Genomic DNA, 19,673 nt, shown 5'->3' with positions numbered 1-19,673 from the left:
TTTCTTGTCCAACATCATTAAGCAGGGATAAACTTTTCAAGCACAAACTAGCGACGCATGATCGCATCACGTTGTGAATGTAGGCTGCTGTAAAAAATGGTTTCTATCACAAAAGAGTTCAGAATGATTGCTTAGCTATCTGAAGAACGTTAAACTGCAAACTGCATGTTGTTGGTGTGTTGCAACTGATAACTATGAATTATTGCTTGTTTGTTAATGATTTGTTGGTATAGGACATATTATGCATAAAGGTTTTTAACATCACGTGAAGGCCATCTTACCACCTTGGACATTACACAAAGGCCAGACTGCCCCAATCCCAGTGTGCAGCCATGAATTTAAAGTTGTGTCTAACCCATCATGAGACCCTGTCTTGTTATGGATGAGGTTAGGGGGTAGGCTCCCCAATCCCTTGTCCATAACAGGCGGCAGCGGGGTCGCAAGGCTCCCAGAGCACGTTAAAGACAACATATAGTGCTGGGGAGAGGACTGAAGGGCCCCCGTGTTCTGTCAAGGATGAATCAACATCCTGCTGTGGAACCGTCTAGTCGATGTGCCGACTGCCGCTCTCTCCTAGGGTTGGCAGCACATGGTGCGTGGATGACAGTCCACACCTAACCGGAAGGGAGTTCGTGACTCACCGGTTACAGGCAAGGCGGGTGAAAACGGTTAAAATTCTGGTTCCCGTAGCGAAGCGGGGCCAGGACAAGACCGTCGGTTTCCTTCCTGGGGCGCCAACCACGCCAACGGGTAAGGGATCGCTATCGACTGGGTCACCCGCCGGTCGGATCGCAAAAAGCATTAAATCCATGGCGTGCTCCCCGACAGGAGGCGGGTGTGGTTGCTGCGTTCGGCTCAATGTACAGTCAGGCCATCACAAGCTCAAAGCGACCGCCGGAGTGCAACAGTTATGTAAGCGAGTGATGCTCCTGTGATCGGTGGGCTTTGAAAAGAAGACGCCGGGAAGCAGGAGACTTGAACTCTCTATCCAGGGTGACCTGGGTGTAGACCTCAAGTGGAAAGGGGTCTAGCCTGGGACTGCGCCCCGGTGGGGAGGTTCGAAAGACTTAAGTGTCCTGACTTCTGCTATCAAGTTTTGCCCCGAATCATGGATATGATTCACAAGGCCTTCTACAGCAGCTACCAGCCTGGGTCCTCTGACGTCAACCTACTGCCGGGAGCTATAGGAGATAGCTTTGAAGCGATGCTGCAGGGTCAAACATGCCCCCTTCCTCCTCCTCCTACTGGAAGATAACAGACTATTGCTCCTTTTATATATCTAAATCTCTCTCCCATAATCCAGTTGTGACATTTTATTCTAACACTAAGGAGCTATTTTTGTTTCGCCTCTATATCTCGCAACTCTGTGCAAATTCAATATAACTGTAATTAATAACTGTAATTACTATAACTCATATTTAATAAGAATGACCCTATTTTGATCTGTCGTTGTCGTCTCATTTATTATAACTATACCTTTATAGTCGATCACCTTTTTACTAATTACACTTTCACAGGGTCCGGGTTTCAGTGATAGCTTGGGCTAATTAGGGCATAATATTGCCATAATTATTCTAAGTTATCAGCAACTATGTCTAGTTATCTAAGGTATGGCAATAATTCTGGCGCGTGGCCTTTGGCCTGAGCACCTTAAGGGCCTCTCTATTTCATTTGGCTCAGCTGTGTGCATGCAAGCGACTGTGGTGACGTCACGCCACCTACAAGTGTGTGTGGGGTGGATACGCTGCATTTGTATGATTGAATTTGTGTTTATTATGTACTTGAATATTATAAGATAAAAACTAAAAACGAGTCAAACAACCCAAAGACTACATTTCCCATGAACGCTGCTGCTGTGGGGACAATGATTTCAGACCCGGAAGTAGTAATAGTTAAGGCAGAATGAATTCAATTTTCGCCAGAAACAGGCTGTATCAAATATGAATGAATATCATAAACGATGCAGAGCCAACCCCCTGACAAAAACGCCAGGGTGGTGTGTTTATGTTTGGAACACAGTTCTTATGACGTGATCTAAGATTCCCAAATGGGGATTTCAACACAAAAAATAAAGCCATGAACCCGTGGAACAGCGTGGCAGTGACGTCAGACTTCGGTGCTCTATTGGACGTCAAGTCCGCTCTGCTTTGTGTATTCTTAATTATTGAGCCAGGTAATAGAAATCTGATGATTAAATAAAGGGGAGACAGGTTTTTAATAGGCTATCACAACACAATGAATGTGTAGGCAGAGGCTTCAATACAAATGATCTCGTCTTGATTTCGTTGACCTGTGTGATTCCCATAGCGGTGCGTTCATCCAAACACAGGCAGCTGATTTTAATTACAGAGGCAGCGCTAACTCCGTTTTGAATCTCATTCAAGATGACATCCAGACAGTGTAATACTCATTGTAAACTTAATCAGCACACTAAAATATGTATGTGAAAACATTTTAGATTAGAAATAAGCAACTTGGTAACAAATATTCTGCACAGTGGCCATTTCTCTCCCTTGGCCAGCTGCACCTGCAGGCTACAAACAATAACATTGTGCACCATGTGAGTGAGATCCCACTGTGCCATAGCCTGAAGGGATGGAACCTTCTGATTGGTTGTGAGGCCGTTTCAAAATAAAATGACTAAACATGTCATTGCACTGGATATTTAAGAGCTGATTTGATGGGGTATTGTGTGTTGATCAGAGTATGACTATGAGAGACAGCCAATTTGAGCCAAGGTCAACAAAACGAGCAAAAGCTGAGACCAAACCATTATTTGATTCTCTCTCTCTCCTTCGCCCTATGAATAACTTATTATTTATCTTATCTTGTCATATTGCTTATTTTGTATTAAGTGCATGACTGCATGTACAGTGAAGTACATGTCTAATTGTTTTCGCTCTTGTTTTCTACTCTTCTTTATGTGAATGTAACAATGCATACATGTTTTCGGGCAGATAGTTTGCCTTTGCATGTTGTTTTTTTACGTTTTCGTTTTTACGTCATAGTTTTCGCGTCACCAGCCTTTCCACCACGGAGGAAAAGAAAGCTCAACACATCTCTGGTTCAGCCATGATTTATTTATTGTATGATTCACACTTTATCTTTAATCTTTGTATCTTACCCCCCCCCCCCCCCCCCTTTCTTTTTATTTGTAATTGTGTTTGTCTGCATAGTTGTCTGTTTTGTCCATGCACTTTTATGTTTTAAAATCAATACAAAATAATTAAAAAACACAAAAAAATGAGCTAGAGGCTGTAAATTCCGGGCTGCGGCGAACGCACCTCCCTTGCACTCCACCGTGCGTCAAAAAGAACAGATATACAAGCTGTCAACGCGTTGCCACGCAACTCGTTGACAGCTTGTAGATCTGTTCTTTTTGACGACAGCTGACGCACGCGCAGTCTGCGGCGACAGCAGCAGGAAAGAGGCTGTTGTTTACATTCATTCTAGAAAGTCGTCCTTGAAAAAACAAAGACAGGTGAGAATGAATGTAATGACGTGCATAAACGCCGTTCTAAAGTAATGACGGTAGTCAGAACGCGTTGCTGTTTAAACTCCCGTCAGTTAACTAGCATGTATGTTTAATGCAGCTATGTTATTGTTGTGTAGCTTAGCATTGTGTAGCTTAGCCGGCTAAGCTATCAGTGGGTGTATACTGCATTTCTAGCTCGAAATAGGGTTGTTTTGGTACGATATACTAAGTAATCCTACCAGTAAACCTCAATGTAAACATGTATTTACTGTTTGAACCCACACAAAACAATAGGCTCTATTCACAGCAGCCATATTATGAAGAAATTCACAGGTGTTACCAATGATACTAATGAAGGCTCTGGTCAAACAGAGTCAGGGTGCTGATGTTGTGCATGTTGGCTCACTGGAAACACTCTGCTACACCAGTGGGTCTAAAGTTGGGGTCCAGGGACCCTCATGGGCTTCCAAATGGCCCCCCCTTACGGGTGTGTAACTCTGAGAGTGTACAAATGGAACCAAATGGACCCATAAGGGACCATTTGGTTCCATTTGTACACTCTCAGAGTTATGGGGGTCGTGGAAACCACTGTGCTACACTAAATGGAACAGAGCCTTCATTGGTAACACCTGTGAAGGAAGTGATAATATGGCTGCTGTGCACAGAGCCTATTAACCTCATGTTAAGTCTACATGGGTTGGTTGAACACCATATGGGTTTAAAAACGTGGTTATAACTCCCTTAAGTTGCTATGCAATGTATAAACTTGGATCAAGACTATCATAGATGTACTTTAGCGAGTCTGACTTTTCCTCTCAGATCATAATGTCAAAATCTGTCAAAATATATCTATAGTCTTGATTTGTATTGAGAGGAACACATTCGGGCAGGGATGCAACATTTGCACCTGTTGACCTGCATTGGGGGGGAAACAGGGAACACATTTTGACAGGGATATGTATTTGGCACGCCAATGGGACCGTACAATGAAAGCATTATATTCTAGTGTAAAGCAGTTTTGCCTAACCCTTGGCTCCATGGCCTAGTACAGCTCTGGGTTTCTACCATGCCAGCTAGATAGTTAATTACTAGCCCTGAAACATGACTGTCATACTAGTTAATTACCTGCTTGCACAAACCAACAAAATCCAAGCCAAACTCAACTAGAGAGGGGTGCTCTGCAGAGCTCGGATCTCCGCCAGGTGCACTTATGCAATGTGTCACTGCGTTTAACCAGTGAAAACATATATACTTACAGTAGTTGAACAGGGTTATCCAGGTCTCTATACTAGGTTTGCTCCTTTTTTGCCATCAACACCAAATGTCCTCGCTGAAAAAGCCGATCTACAAGCACACCCACACCCAACCCCCAGCTTTTAGATTGGCTATTTTCTGCGAATGTTCGTCCCAGAATAGGAATCCTAAGGTTCATGTGGTTAAGCCCCAGTTATGTCATTGTACCGCAGCATTGCAGAAAATAGAGATCTATAAGTTCACAGTACATCACGGATAGGACACGTTGTGAGCTTATAGATCTGCTATTTTCTGTCCACGACGCCATCATATGATCATGGAGTGGTTCATTGGTCTCATTCAGATTTAATGAGAGTGAGAGGAGAGGGAACTGGGAGTACTGTTTCTAGTGTGTGCAGTTTCAACAGTTTTTAAAATAGACTTAATGTTGTCTTTGTCTGAAATGGTTAGTTGGCATGTTTGGTATTGTTGGCTATTGCGCCCCATTGTTCTATTTGATATCTGATAACTATGAGTTGCTTATATGTATTGATTATTGAGTGATTTTTCTATTTATGTGTAGTTATACATTAACTAAGGGTCAGGATGCTACATCCACTGGATACACTGGAGTTTACTGAGTACAGAGCTTGTAAACACTAACTTTAAACCAGGGGACTTCAATGTTTTTCAGGCCAAGGACTCCTTAGCTGAGACAGAGATGAAGCAGGGACCCCCCACTACATATTGTATAAAATTGTGTTGCAGATTAAACTTTTTCATAGATGGCTTCATAGACTTGTTTGACAGCACTACAGTATCATCAGTGTTATGTACATTTTCGAATGTTGGATTTACAGTATATTAACGAGGATTGTTAGACATTAACCACTTAAACCCTCAATACTTGGTAAAGATTCTGATTCTAATTCTGAATCTGAACTTGACGTTTGGGTGAATGTTCCCCCCAGAATAGGGATACTAGGGTTCAAGTGGTTAATGTAAAAAAATAAAATAAATACTATCACACAAAGGTTTGGCGGCCGCCAGTAGTAACTCCGAGGAACCCTGCTCTAAACTAAAGATAATACAGTCAGTCACAAGAATGAATAATTATCATTACAAAAAATGCATTAATAACTACAGTATGTATATAGGTTACTTCTTTCCAAAACAAAGTCACAAATGGCTTTGTGGCATAACTAGAAGGACAAATAAAACGGTACAGTTTCTAAATGGTACTTTTCAAAGCGAATAAGCAATCAGAGGATGTGAGGATTGTGAGCTAATGGTTTTCCCTCACCAGGCAGGCTATCCAGCACCATGAGTCAACGGACGGAGAGGCGTGGGATCCACGTGGACCAGTCGGAGCTGCTGTGTAAAAAGGGTTGTGGTTATTATGGCAACGCGGCGTGGCAGGGCCTGTGTTCCAAGTGCTGGAGAGAGGAGTACCAACGGTCCCGCCAGAAACAGATCCAAGAGGACTGGGCCCTGGCCGAGAAGTAAGACCGGCTTCCACATGTACACGCTATGAAATTGTGTGATTAAATATGTTGTGTTATATCTGTTGTGTTTTATTTACAATAGAGCACCGAAGTCTGACGTAATATACGCATCCTACCTGGGTCGCGTTTTGTCCCCCCAATTGAATGAATTCCCATAGAAGTGTCTAATAGCGCGTCAAATAAGATTTTTTCAAATAAGGTTTGACTCTTATGGATATGAAACATCAACTGACGGTGAGAAAGCGCTAATGTTACTTCCGCCGAATTTGTAAAATCTTTGCCAGAAACAGACTGCATCAAATATGAGCGACTGACTGTCATAAACGGTACGGAGCCACCTCCCTGACAATATCGCAGAGACAAAACAATAAGCCCTCTAGAATTGGCAAAACTAACTGTAAAGAACGTACTTGATACAGTATTTTTTTCACTTTATATCTCTTTGCCAAAATGAATATTTGCTATTTATGGCAAATGTTCCACCTCCAGACTATGGATGCTGGGGTTCAAGTGGTTAACAATAGTGGCATTTTAAGAGTTTTTAATAATGGCGCGATAATATCGTAAATCGAAATGATTTTGGTCACAATAATCGTGACATGAAATATATATCGTCCCATCCCTACTCCACACAGGCTGCAGAGGGAGGAGGAGGCAGCCTACGCCAGTATCCAGGGAGCCCAGGCTCCGTCCCAGGCCCCGCCACCTCAGGCCCAGCCCAGCCCGGCCTCTCTGGGACCCTTCTCCAAATTCGAGGAGAAGAAGACCAACGAGAAGACTCGCAAAGTGACCACTGTCAAGAAGTTCTTCAGCCCGTCGTCCCGCACAGCCCCCAAGAAAGGTAACCGACAACTTTATCTTTTGACATGGGTACAAAAATACCATGCGTGACAACTTCATTTATACACACAGGTACCAAAATGCCAATTCTGAGAACTTAATTATTACACATAATGTATACCAAAATGCCAAGCCAGAGAACTTACTGTATCCGCAGATCCTTAAAATGGCTTAGAATGGCTTACATTTTTTATTCAACAAATATTAGGCTTTCAAAGTTAATACATTGTCTTACGTTTTACCTGAAATTATTTATTAATTTATCTTTTATTTTTTTTGTCAGAATCAGTCAAATTCTTCTGCAGAAGAATGAGGCTTTATAAAGTCCTAAGCCTGCCTAATGTAATGCTGTACCTAATATATTGTTTTCTGTAGGGAAAAATGCCTTTTCTACATAAACCCAACTCCCTTTTTACTTAACTGTAGAGAGGAATCCAAGTGAATAATCACAGTTCCTTTGGGGGGGGGGGGGGCTAACCTAATTTTTTCTACCTAAATTCAATGTTGTAACTCTCTGATCCCTGACTTTAACTCTTGGGTAGCTAGCCTGGGAACTTACATTTGGGTACCAAGGTACCAAGCATGACAACTCAAAGCGGCAATACTTAAGGTCCATCTCCGTTGTCTCCCTCTCCCGAAGGAGAGAGGTAATTGCAACGATGTTTACTGGATTACAATAAGCTCCCTGGATAAATGATCTAACTGCTGGTCAGTGCTGTCTGGGCATGGTCCCCAACCAAAGTACAGGGGCATCAGGGACAAGAATGAGAAGAGATTTGTCAAGGAGTAGTTGGTGCTAATGTAGCCTGACTGCAAACGGTAAAAGATATCTGATGACATTATTTAGTAGGGTACATTTATCCACCATTCATCACATTTCACCTTTGCTTTCATTCTTCCTTATTTCATTAACATGCATTCAATTTTTTTTTTACTCATGTCTTCCTTGTGTATGGTTTCCATTCTTTCTTACTGTTGCATCTCTTCACTTTTAATGAGTTCTAACCACCTCTGTGTAATTCATTCCAATCCCAATTGTGTGTGTGGCTTGACCATTGTAACCGTTCATTCCCGTTATCCTAACCCACCTCACCCCCGTCTCAAAAAAACCTGTCTCCTACTTCGTCCCACATCATGCTCTTTGGCTTTCCCTCACGTCTTTCCTCTCCCGGCCCCTCCATTCCTCCCATTTTGTTCTCAGCCCCCTCTGAGAGAGAGGAGAAGAGCCATAGAGACTGGAGAGGAATATTTACCCCCTCCTGGGAAATGGGTTCCCCCACTGAAGGTAACGGCTTAACCCCCGGAGAAAGGGAGACACTTTTGAGAAGCTCTTGTCCTCTCAAAGGTTTACTTACAGTAGCTGGAAGACTATTGGTTCTGCTGTAACTGCAGTAACTCTTGTTTATTTAGATGGCTCGGTGTAGAATGTCATTCAACTTTGCAAACGAAGCTGAATGGCATAGATAGACGGATTGCTGGTGCTTCCTATGGTTTGCAGTGGGTTTGGCGTGATTCAGGCCTGCCGGCTAGAGTCCTGGCCGTGTACATAACATAAGCTTATGTGCAGTAGTGTGTCACTTTGTTTTGTGTGTTTTCTGTTTTATTGATTTGGATATGGCTTACTTATCGTTTACTGTCATTGTATCCCCTCACATTGTGGCTGTACTGGCAGCGTTGGTGGCCAGACTAAGAGGTGGGTGTTTGTTGCACTGGATCTCTTTGTCCCTGATTAACCCGCCGTAGGAGTATAGCCTCTTGACAAAAATACACCACACGATGTCCTAGAGGCCTTGAGTCATTCTACAATATTTCTTCCAGTTAGCTTCCTGTAATAATGTGTCATTATAGGTGTGAAGTTGCCGAAAAGACCATGTAGTGCATACAGTACATAGCAGCCATGTATAACATCTACCTCGCTGAACTAGTCTGACTCACTAGAGCAGGAGTCTTCAATGTTTTTCTGGCGAAGGACCCCCTAGCTGAGAGAGATGAAGCAGGGACCCCCTCTACATATTGGATTCATGTTGAATCTCACTCTTTTCCCTTCTACACTTCTTTGCCGAAAATAGCAGATCTACAATCTCAACGTGAGCTTCTAGATCTGCTATTTTCGGCTAATGTTCCTCTCAGAATAGGGATGCTAGGGTTCAGGAGGTTAATGTAAATAAATAGGTCCTTTTACAGAAAGATTTAGCAGCCCCCCTTTAGTATCTCTGAGGACCCTCTAGGGGTCACGGACCCCCTGTTGAAGACCCCTGCACTAGAGTATTAGACCCCAGATCATCCCTCTGTGAGAAGCCATTAGTATGTCATCAATTTGTCTCCATTATTATTTGTTTTTCCTCCAATATTATTTACTTAGTGCTTTATTAGAGACGGGACAATAGAGAGAGATAATAAATCAGGGGGCAGGGGGGCATGACCTTCATCATAGGTCTCCAACCCAATTTTTTATTTTTTATTTACACATTTATTATACATGTGGCTCTCAATTGCACTCCAGCAGTTAGCAATGAAGAAAACCGAATCACAGTGTAAATTGCGTACTTATGACAGTCCAGGAGATTAAAAACATCACAATAAAAAGACATATTTTAACGATTGGCATAACCCTTGGATACACACACCCACGTACAGTAGCATCTTTAAGCCACCCCTCCTTGTTATTTCTGTACACTTTAACAGATTTTTTTTTTTTTAACTCCGACCCAAATTTGATCCAGGGATGTTGGGATTATATGATGGATACACTAGGTCTAGGGCGGGGCAATATATTGATATTATATCGATATCGTGATATGAGACTAGATCTCATCATCTGGGATTTCGTAATAAATATGATATTGGATTCAAATAGCCCCGCCCCAAAGTACAGTCCCATGTAAACAGAGAACAAACCCCACCCATTGATTTGAAAATATCCCTTAACAAAGACCATATACTGTATGTAGTGTATCGTGTCATCGAACACTGACAGTTGAATGCTTGGTGTTCTGCTCCAGACATCTCATTAGCTGCTTTGTAAGTCTTGCTAATTCTTCTGCTGTGAACAACATCCCATCCCAGAGGTCTCAATAATGTCATACTAGCCATCCGTGAAGATGGACGGTTCGAACTAAACAAGCATTCCCCCTCCACAGAAACCCAAGAGGGCAAGACACCGAGCCCGTCCATCAGCCGCCAGGCCAGCATGGAGACGGACCGGGTCTCCAAGGACTTTGTGGACTTTTTGAAGAACCTACAGAAGCCTGGCCGGGAGATCCACAAGCAGTGCCGGGCCTTCATCGAGAGCATGGGCAACAAAAAGGTCTGCCCTCATGCAAAACTAGCCACTTAATCCCTATACACTTAGTTGACCGGGGTCCCCCTCCCCCAGGGCCCTTTACTTGTAGAACTTTCCAGTAACATAAGTATTGTTGTTGTTATTATTTGTTAGTTTTTGAACCGAAGTTATAAATGAAGAGGTAAATGTCTGCATATGTAGAATAATCCATTATTATGATGATGTAACGGTGGCGTTTGTATTGACATGTTACCTGCACATGTGGCCTTCTAGCGCCTTCCTGTATCTTATTTTCAGAAGGATATTTAGTCATAATAGATACAAATATATACAATTCTGGAGACCGCAGCTCTGACCTGTGGTGTTGGGGTCCACAGTGGGGTACTTGATTGTGTTGATTGATTAGGTCAGATGAGGAGCTGGGGGACTGTGGCTACTGTTTTAGAACAGTGCTAAAGCCTGTGTTTCCACATTTAAGACGATACACAAGTCACATGATTAATCAACAGAAGGTTACACCCACATGGGTAGACCAAACCCATATAAATGGAGAGAATGCTCACTAACAGGACGAAGTGTTCTATGCATGCATCAGTGTTACTAGTTACCAGGGTGTTATTGCTGCGTTCGTCATTTTCCATTGCTGACGGTGAGATATGAGAGCGTGTTTACACAACGATAAATGTACATATTTCTACATATGTTTTATAGTTTTGTGTGTATATTTCATGTCAGTAATTTGTCGTTGTGATGGTCTGTGTTTCCCTTTTTAGATTTATAACCTGGCCTAAAATTGCTAGTGTGTGTTTGTATTGTGTGTGAGTGAATAATAAAACCATCAAAGACACAGGTCTGAGTTGTCCGCTAACTCGGTTTGCTCAACAACCCTTTTTCATGGGAGATCTATTTATGGCATAGTAGGTGTGATTGGTAGATAATTGTACATGACTAGATTACATGAAACTTGCCTTGTGAAGTTACACCTCATAATGTAATATTTAAAGTTATGCTATTTAACATGTTTTATCAATGATCTGGTCATTATTTTGGTATTCAATACAAAATCAACTAATCAGACCGATGTTGAATTGAACTGCCCATAACTAGTGTGTTTTTGATTGTTGACCAGAAGAAAGAATCAAAGAACAGAGGCATACTGTTACCTTTTTTACGCCTGTCTTGATGCTATGTCTGACTGTCAGTCTGTATGTCTGTCTTGACATGCACATCAGGGTAATATTAAGTACAATGACAGTGATTTACCAGTACATATGGCTCATATACTTGTGATCTTTTGTCTGGTCAGGACCTTGGTGCTGATGAACTCTCAGAGTGTGTTCAAGACTTCTACCAGAACATGTCGGACCGCTTGATGACCCACTTTAAAGGTTGGTGCTTTAAGGATTCTCACCTTCTGACTCAACCAGGAACCGTACCTATCACATGATTAATTATTACTAAAGCTGATAACAAGGATACACTATCGGGTAAGGTAAGGTAAGGGCGGACATAGCTGAGAGGGTAGAGAGGCTGTCTGGTAATCGGAAGCTTTCCCTGTTCGCCCCCCAGTCTGCACTGTCTTAAGTGTTGAAGTGTCCTTAAGCAAGACACTTAACGCCTGGCATTGTATTAATAGAGCCTACTGCTCCTAATAGTTAGGTTGGGTAAATGTAGAGCAGTAGTTCTCAAACCTTTTTGTGCCAAGGGCCCCCCTAAAATTAACATGTCAGACCCCCTCTGAAAATATATTTGTGCCGCAGCTTGGTACGAAGTGATAAAGTAGACTCACTTAAACAAAATTCATCTCCCTTGAAACAAACAAACGTAACTCACCTTCTATCATGTATAAACATAACCCACGTGTGTAAAACTCATGAACGTGCACAAGCAGACAGGCACGGGCATGTTCCTACAAAGCCACGGCCATTGGCTCATTCATACAAAAGACTCAAACATAGAGTGTTACGTCACTGGCGTGACTGAGCAGGGACGCAGAGAATCTTGGGTAATGAAGTCAAAGACGTTGGCAATGGCTGCCATGTTATTTTGTGTCCAAAGCTACATAGTTGCGACTTTAATATGATGTAATATTACAAATAATCACTCATGAGCCATAATTACAAAGGTTACTGTACACTGTTGTCTTTTGTGTGTGTGTATTTGTATCTGCATCTGTTAAGCTTAATGATTCTCAATCGAACGGCGGTGTCGCTTTCCGCAAGCTAACAACATGTTGCGTGCGACGTGTTAACTTGAAAATCTGTTCATGTCGGCAAACAACACCATTGTACTACAGAGTATAAATTAGGCTTTACGCTTATCTGATATGGTCAATAGAGCAGGGGTCTTCAATGTTTTTTCAGGCCAAGGACCCCTTAGCTGCAATAGAGATGCCACCGCCACTACATATTGTATAAAATTGTGTTGCAGATTAAACTTTTTCATAGATTTCATAGATAGCTTCATAGACTTGACAGCACTATCATCAGTGTTGGATTCATGTTAATGTTTATTTTCAGACAGTTAACCACTTAAACCCTCAATACTTAGACAACTTGTACTTGGTCTGCTCTTTTTTCCCCCTACACCAAATCTCTTTGCCGAAAATAGCCGGTCTCACAACGTCTCGCAGCGCAAGGCGTGTGAGCTTGTAGATCTGCTATTTATGGCTAATGTTCCCCTCCAAAAAGGAATTCTAGGGTTCAAGTGGTTCATGTAAAAAAAAAAGAAGTTCCTATCACACAAACATTTGGTGGCCCCCCTGTAGTAACTCTGAGGACCACCTAGGGGTCCCGGACCACCTGTTGAAGACCCCTACCATTGAGACTTTGATAGAATAAGTCAGTAATATGGACTGTGTGATCCCTAAGGCAACTCAGAGCGTGTGGAGCGAGTCATGGACCAGGTGGAGAAATACATCATGACCCGTCTGTATAAGACTGTGTTCTGTCCAGAGACTAGCGACGATGAGAAGAAAGATCTGGCCACACAGCACAGGATCAGGTGAGTCGCCTTGTAGAAAAACACAGTTCATTGCTATTCGCGCGCGCGTGTGTGTGTGTGTGTGTGTGTGTGTGTGTGTGTGTGCACGCACGCACGCACGTGAGTATGAGCTCAAGAACTAATCTTCCACAACTACAAGGTGGTTGTTTTTTTTCCCTCATATGTGAATACCATGGACTGACTACAAAGACCTGAAACTTACAAGCTATTACAATATACTGTACTAGTTAATTTCATTAATACAACATTTTAGCATTTTAGCACGCGCGTGTCAAACCGTTCCAAAGGAGAAAAGCGAAGTAAATTATATATATAGCCCTTAAATGGTTATTAATCCCTGTGCTGTTTCTAATCACACTCAGAGATTGTGACTCAGCAATGGCTTTGTGCAAAACATGCCATAATATGAATATGTAGATGACAATTTGTGGCTGTATTTTATCTAACACATCCTCTGTGTGTGTGTGTGTGTGTGTGTGTGTGTGTGTGTGTGTGTGTGTGTGTGTGTGTGTGTGTGTGTGTGTGTGTGTGTGTGTGTGTGTGTGTGTGTGTGTGTGTGTGTGTGTGTGTGTCCAGGGCGTTGCACTGGGTGGACATCCAGATGCTGTATGTACCTATGGACGAGGAGCAGCCAGAGGTGTCTGACAACGTGGTCAAAGCAATAACAGGTCTGACAGCACAGTGCTGGCGTTACTTGTCATACTGTATGTCAAGGGTTCCCAACCTTTTCAGGCCGCGACCCCCCCCAAATAATCATATTTGAACTGGGCATTACATTTAGTTTGACTCGGTTCCACAGATAGATATTGTGAAAATAGCCGAACGACAAGCTCACAACGCCTTGCCTTGCAACACCAATGCAAGGCATTGTTTGATCGGATCATTGTAGATGGGCTATTTTCACAATGTCTTTTCTTATGTAATATTTGACAATTTGGCCAGTTTGGTATTAAAAAAGGTCTTAAAAGTTACTACATTTTAACTTTAGAAATGTGCAGATACCCTGTATACACTTATACTGTATGTTGGTTTGTTTACTGTTGAGTGAGATAACAACGTTGCACATGTCATGTCATGTGTAGAAAGTGGCCTCAGGACGAGGCTAACCATTCCTCATTGAATGTCCATAGCATGGCATTGAATGCTGGTCCATTGTTATTCTACTCCTTGTAAAAAGACACAGTTTGGTTGCAAGTTTCCTGACCACCATCCATGTCATTCCGGCTTGTGACTCAAGGACTAATTCAATCAAGTGAATGTAATTAACTATGTTGGATAGAAAGCCAGCAGTATTATCGGTCCTGGTAGGATAGAAAATCAGCAGTTCTAGAGGTCCAGGTAGGATAGAAAACCAGCATTACTGGGGTGCTGGATGACCAACAATTTTGGGGATCCTGGTCAAGGATAGACAACCTCCCTGAGGGCCAAGTGATGTGATCAGCCAGCTTCATTGTAGCTACTGATGTGCGTGAACCCTTCACTTCCTCCTCAGACATCATAGAGATGGACTCCAAGAGAGTACCCCGAGATAAGCTGACGTGCATCACACGCTGCAGCAAGCACATCTTCGCCGCCATCAAGATCACCAAGAACGAGCCGGCCTCCGCCGATGACTTCCTCCCTGCCCTCATTTACATCGTGCTGAAGGCCAACCCGCCTCGTCTGCAGTCCAACATCCAGTACATCACACGCTTCTGCAACCCCAGCCGGCTGATGACTGGCGAGGATGGATACTACTTCACCAACCTGGTCTGTATGTGTGTGTGTGTGTGTGTGTGTGTGCCTGTGTGTGTGTGTGTGTGTGTGTGTGTGTGTGTGTGTGTGTGTGTGTGTGTGTGTGTGTGTGTGTGTGTGTGTGTGTGTGTGTGTGTGTGTGTGTGTGTGTGTGTGTGTGTGTGTGTGTGCCTTCATGTCCTTTTAAGTATATATACTAAACTTCAATATATGAAAACAACATTTAACTTAAAGGTAGGGTAGGTTAGGTTTCTTTGGTTAAAATAAGTGTTAAATAGAGCTATATTCTGATAGTACTCATATAGAGTGTTTGTTCAGTAACAGGAGTGTCCATGTCTCTCCCCCTCTTTATTAAACAGAAACATTTTCAGGTCGGGATACCAATTTTATCCAATCAGGATAGAGAACTCAGACCGTGAAATTGGAAGTGATGACACAAATAAATGAGCAGACAAAATTGGAACTGGAACACTATAAAAATGAAGCTGATACTCTCCTGATTGGCTGAGATTTTGTCACCTACCTGAAAATGTATTTTCTGTTTATTAAAGAGCTGGAGAGACAGAGAGACTCCTGTTACTGAACAAACACTCTATAGCAATGATTACTATCAGACTATAGTGCTTTAACCTTTTAACAAAAACCTTTTGTTTTAATCAAAAAATATCACTTACCCTACCTTTAAATTATACAATGAACAAGCAAACAAGTAAATATAAAATACACATAAACTGAACTTTTATTTCATTTAACCACTCAAAAAAAGATCTAATAAGCTCTACAAGTTTACAAGCTCACAAAGTGTCAGGACAATTTACGCCTATAATGACGTGACTCCAGTTTGAAAGTGGTTAAAAGCCAGGACATATCGGCTGCTTAAGTGCCGATTCCGATGTCGTCAAAAAAGTTAAATAATAATAATAATTATAGATCGGCTAAACCGATATATCGGTCGGGCTCTAGTCATAAGATCCTAATATTTGTAATGACATGTTTTCGTGTGTCACACGTCAATGCAGTGCTGTGCCGTGGCCTTCATCGAAAAGCTGGACGCCCAGTCTCTCAACCTGTCCGAGGAAGAGTTCGAGCGCTACATGTCGGGCCAAGCCTCCCCGCGGCGGCCCGAGTCGGAGGACGGCTGGCCGCAAACCGCCCCGGCGGCGCCGGACCGCGCCCCCGTGAACCCCGCCCTGGCCGAGCTCCACCAGAACCTGGAGCTGCTGTCGGGCCTGGACAGGCGGCAGGAGAAGCTGACGGAGGCCGCTCAAAGCCTGCAGAGCGACCTCCTCTCCTGGCAAGAGAGCGTGGAGCGGGAGGTGCAGGGCATCCTGGAGAAGTACCCCCTGGAGATCCGGCCGCCCGCCCCCTCGGCCATCGACGCCGACAACCCAGAGAACGACCGGCTGCCGCCACCTCTCACGCCCCAGATGTTCGCTGGGTAAACAAGTTCACAGAGTTAACGTCTTTTTTTAAAGATGTAACCACTTACACCCTAGCTTCCCTGTGCTGGGGGAATATCTGGGCAAAAATATGGAGTGTAAAGCGAAAACAGGAGGGAGCCTATTATAGAGCCCTAAGGGACTCCAGTCAAATAAGTATAGGGTTTAAGTGGTTAAAAAGCAAGGGGGTCGATGGTCTTTGTATTGCACTGAACCAAAATATTAACAGGACCACAATGCCTTTGAATGCTAAAATGTTGTAATAATGAAATTAACTAGTACAGTATATTGTAATAGGTTTCCAACAGCCCCGACATTAGGCTGCAAATATCCACAGCTCGTTCTTGTCCTAGTTCATTTGAATTAATTTCTGGCCTAAATCTTGTAAGTTTCGGGTCTTTGAAGTCATTCCATGGTATTCACATATGAGGGAAAAAAAACAACCACCTTGTAGTTGTGGAAGATTAGTTCTTGAGCTCATACTGCTGAGGGAAACTGGGTTATTTATTTTTAGACAGACATTTTGAGAAATTGCTGACTGCCAAACGATGCAGTATGAGCTCTGCAGAATGTAGTCGTCTTCTGCTGGTGATTTCAGTTTGTATCACTGACGAGGGAAACAGGTTTCCCTAACACGTTTACCATTTGCCGCTGTTCAAAACCGCAGGTTTGTCAAACCTGAATACTCTCCGATCATTTGAACACTAGCATCCCTATTCTTGGGTTGAACTTTCACCTAAAGTAGCAGATCTACAAGGTCACAAGACGTCAAGTTGGTGTAGGGGGATAAAAAAAAGCCAACCCCAGACAAATGTAACCCTAACTCCAAGTATTGAGGGTTTAAGTGGTTAACTTGACACTTGCAATTTTACAGTGTTTAGCCTTAAGAAATCAGGAAAGGGAATTTATTGTCCTACAGTATATTGTTGACACTGTATACGCATATGATGTTTAACACTGTGTGTGTTTACATGGACAATATTTTCATTCTGAATGAGCTATCATCATTCTGATTATTAGTTGAATATTGTGGTCCATGTAATTCATTCAGCCCCAGAACACTCCTTGTTTCTTTAATGTTGCTGAATTGTTTTATAATTTGATTATTTTCTCAATATTGACTTGAGATATTGCCCACACTGAACATTACTCATATACTGTACAAAGTAACATTTTAACTTATTTTAATAATATGAGAGAGAGAGAGAGAGAGACCAAACAAAATTCAAAATTGGAGTGGAATTAATCACTGTTTTCATGTTTATGATTCTGTTTCTGGTCTGCTCATTGATGACAAATTGACCTAAATTTAGGACACACGGGAGGTTATAGGATTAAGGAAATTTGAAGATCCATAAATATCTCTGTGTACAGTATGTGTGAAATACAGATAGTCTGTGATATTATTAGAGAGGAGTGCATAACTCAAAAAACGTATTTTCAACTACATGAGTTTGTCACATGTCTTCAAACAATATCATCTATGTGTTTTCAAGAATATGATACAATATGATAGGATACACAACTAAAACCCATGAACATAATACTGGGCTGTACAAATAATTCACAACTTTAAAAGGGATACAATGTCACAGAGTCACATAGTTGCTATAAGCTAATGCTAACAGGTACTCCACTAAAGACACTTTGAGCCTCAGTCCATAACTGCCTTATTAAGCAGTAGTAGATACTGTATGTAAGCCTCTTAGTCACTAATACTATTGGCTTTGTTAATTTTTAAATAAAACCATTTCCTTTCTTTGTTCTTTTTTAAAATTTTAGTTTAGTTTTAATACAAGAACTGACGGCATCAGACAGCTTAAAGTTGTTCACCTATATGTGTATAATCCGTACCTGAATTGTGGGTTGAATCGTATTATTGTTATATTATTATACGGTATATCTGTAAAAAAAATCTGTTTGTGTTTTGGGACTATACAAATATATGTGTATTTGTCAGGTTATGAAATCACTATTTATAATGTACTCACCACAAAATGATGTGCTGAATGCTTGTGCTATGAATAAAATGTCTTGGATCCAGGGTTTGCAGTCTTACCATCTTTGTCATATTGACACCTTGTGGTGGTATGGAAATACTACAATGCATTGATTTATTATTGAAAAGGAATTGATAAAGTACTTGTAAGGAGGAAATGGTTCACTGATGTACATAATGTCTTGCAAATTGTCTGTCTAGCCATTTTGGCCAAGTTTGTTTTCCCAAACACTGATGTGTTCATGCTTCTCCGGGCACATGAAATTAGGCATCTCTGTTTTATACAGTAAGCTCTATGAGTTTAATTTTACCAACATGTCTTTGACTTCACAGTGATTAAAAACAGACAAGATGAATTATCACTATATATATATATATATATATATATATATATATATATATATATATATATATATATATATATATATATATATATATATATATATATAATTTTATATAATTTTATATATATATATAATTTTATATAATTTTATATATATATATAATTTTATGATATATATATATATATATATATATATATATAATTTTATATATATATATATATATATATATCATTTTATGTATGTAAAATGTTTGCTGTATATACACCGATTTCTTTAAGCTAGGTTGAAGTTCCTTATGGCCTAAAGGTGGCGCTACAGGAAAGGCCATGGGCTGCCAAAATCAGTCGGGACATCCTCCTCTGAGGAGCGTGCAGGTGCATAGTGAATTGGTTGCTTGGGACCAAAGTGAGCAGACCCGACCCGACCGACATTGCAATCCTTAAAAAAAATTGCCAAGGTCAGTATGGGATAAAAGACTGTTTCAGGACATTATTTTGGTTAGGGTCACTCTTTAACACTTCCCTAAAGGAGACAGCTTATGTTAAAGGAAAGATGTAAACCATGTCTCAAAATATAGCCTACTTTATAGCCTTTTGCCTGGTCTGAACCAAATGCATCTGTGACTGTTGTCTGTGTGTGCAAGTGATCTTCCAACCTTTACCAATGCACTCTTTCTATCTTTGTCGAATTAGATTATCCACCTAAGAGGATGGATTTAGGAAATCCTTTTGTGCCTTCTGTGAAAGAGTTGAGGGAGAGGAGGCTTATCCTGATACTAAAGTGCACTGTGTGAACTAGGACAAGGGCCTCTCTCTCTC

General features: G+C 41.6%; 1 protein-coding gene across 2 annotated transcripts; it reads left to right on the top strand.

Moving 5' to 3' along the window:
• Positions 1-3,398: 3,398 nt before the first annotated feature.
• rabgef1 (RAB guanine nucleotide exchange factor (GEF) 1) lies at positions 3,399-18,551 on the top strand. 2 transcript variants are annotated; one of them, XM_084073264.1, is made up of 10 exons: positions 3,399-3,481; positions 6,015-6,210; positions 6,849-7,054; positions 8,255-8,338; positions 10,194-10,360; positions 11,643-11,724; positions 13,207-13,339; positions 13,916-14,007; positions 14,832-15,088; positions 16,093-18,551. In XM_084073264.1, the coding sequence occupies exons 2-10, from the start codon at positions 6,032-6,034 to the stop codon at positions 16,513-16,515; spliced, it is 1,623 nt and encodes a 540-aa protein (XP_083929390.1). In that variant the 5' UTR covers positions 3,399-3,481; positions 6,015-6,031; the 3' UTR covers positions 16,516-18,551. The 2 variants fall into 2 exon arrangements, with proteins under 2 accessions (XP_083929390.1, XP_083929391.1); XM_084073265.1 differs by lacking the exon at positions 8,255-8,338.
• The last annotated feature ends 1,122 nt before the right edge of the window (positions 18,552-19,673 follow it).

The sequence above is a fragment of the Gymnoscopelus microlampas genome (genome assembly GCF_963454915.1).
Source record: "Gymnoscopelus microlampas genome assembly, chromosome: 12".
Taxonomy (NCBI): domain Eukaryota; kingdom Metazoa; phylum Chordata; class Actinopteri; order Myctophiformes; family Myctophidae; genus Gymnoscopelus; species Gymnoscopelus microlampas.
This window is presented reverse-complemented; position numbering and strand designations above follow the sequence as displayed.

Excerpts from the sequence above, each read along its gene's own strand:
- rabgef1 (XM_084073264.1), top strand. The coding sequence starts at position 6,032 with ATGAGTCAACGGACGGAGAGGCGTGGGATCCACGTGGACCAGTCGGAG. Across the intron at positions 6,211-6,848 it reads GACTGGGCCCTGGCCGAGAA|GCTGCAGAGGGAGGAGGAGG; the intron begins GTAAGACCGGCT and ends TACTCCACACAG. Across the intron at positions 13,340-13,915 it reads GCCACACAGCACAGGATCAG|GGCGTTGCACTGGGTGGACA; the intron begins GTGAGTCGCCTT and ends GTGTGTGTCCAG.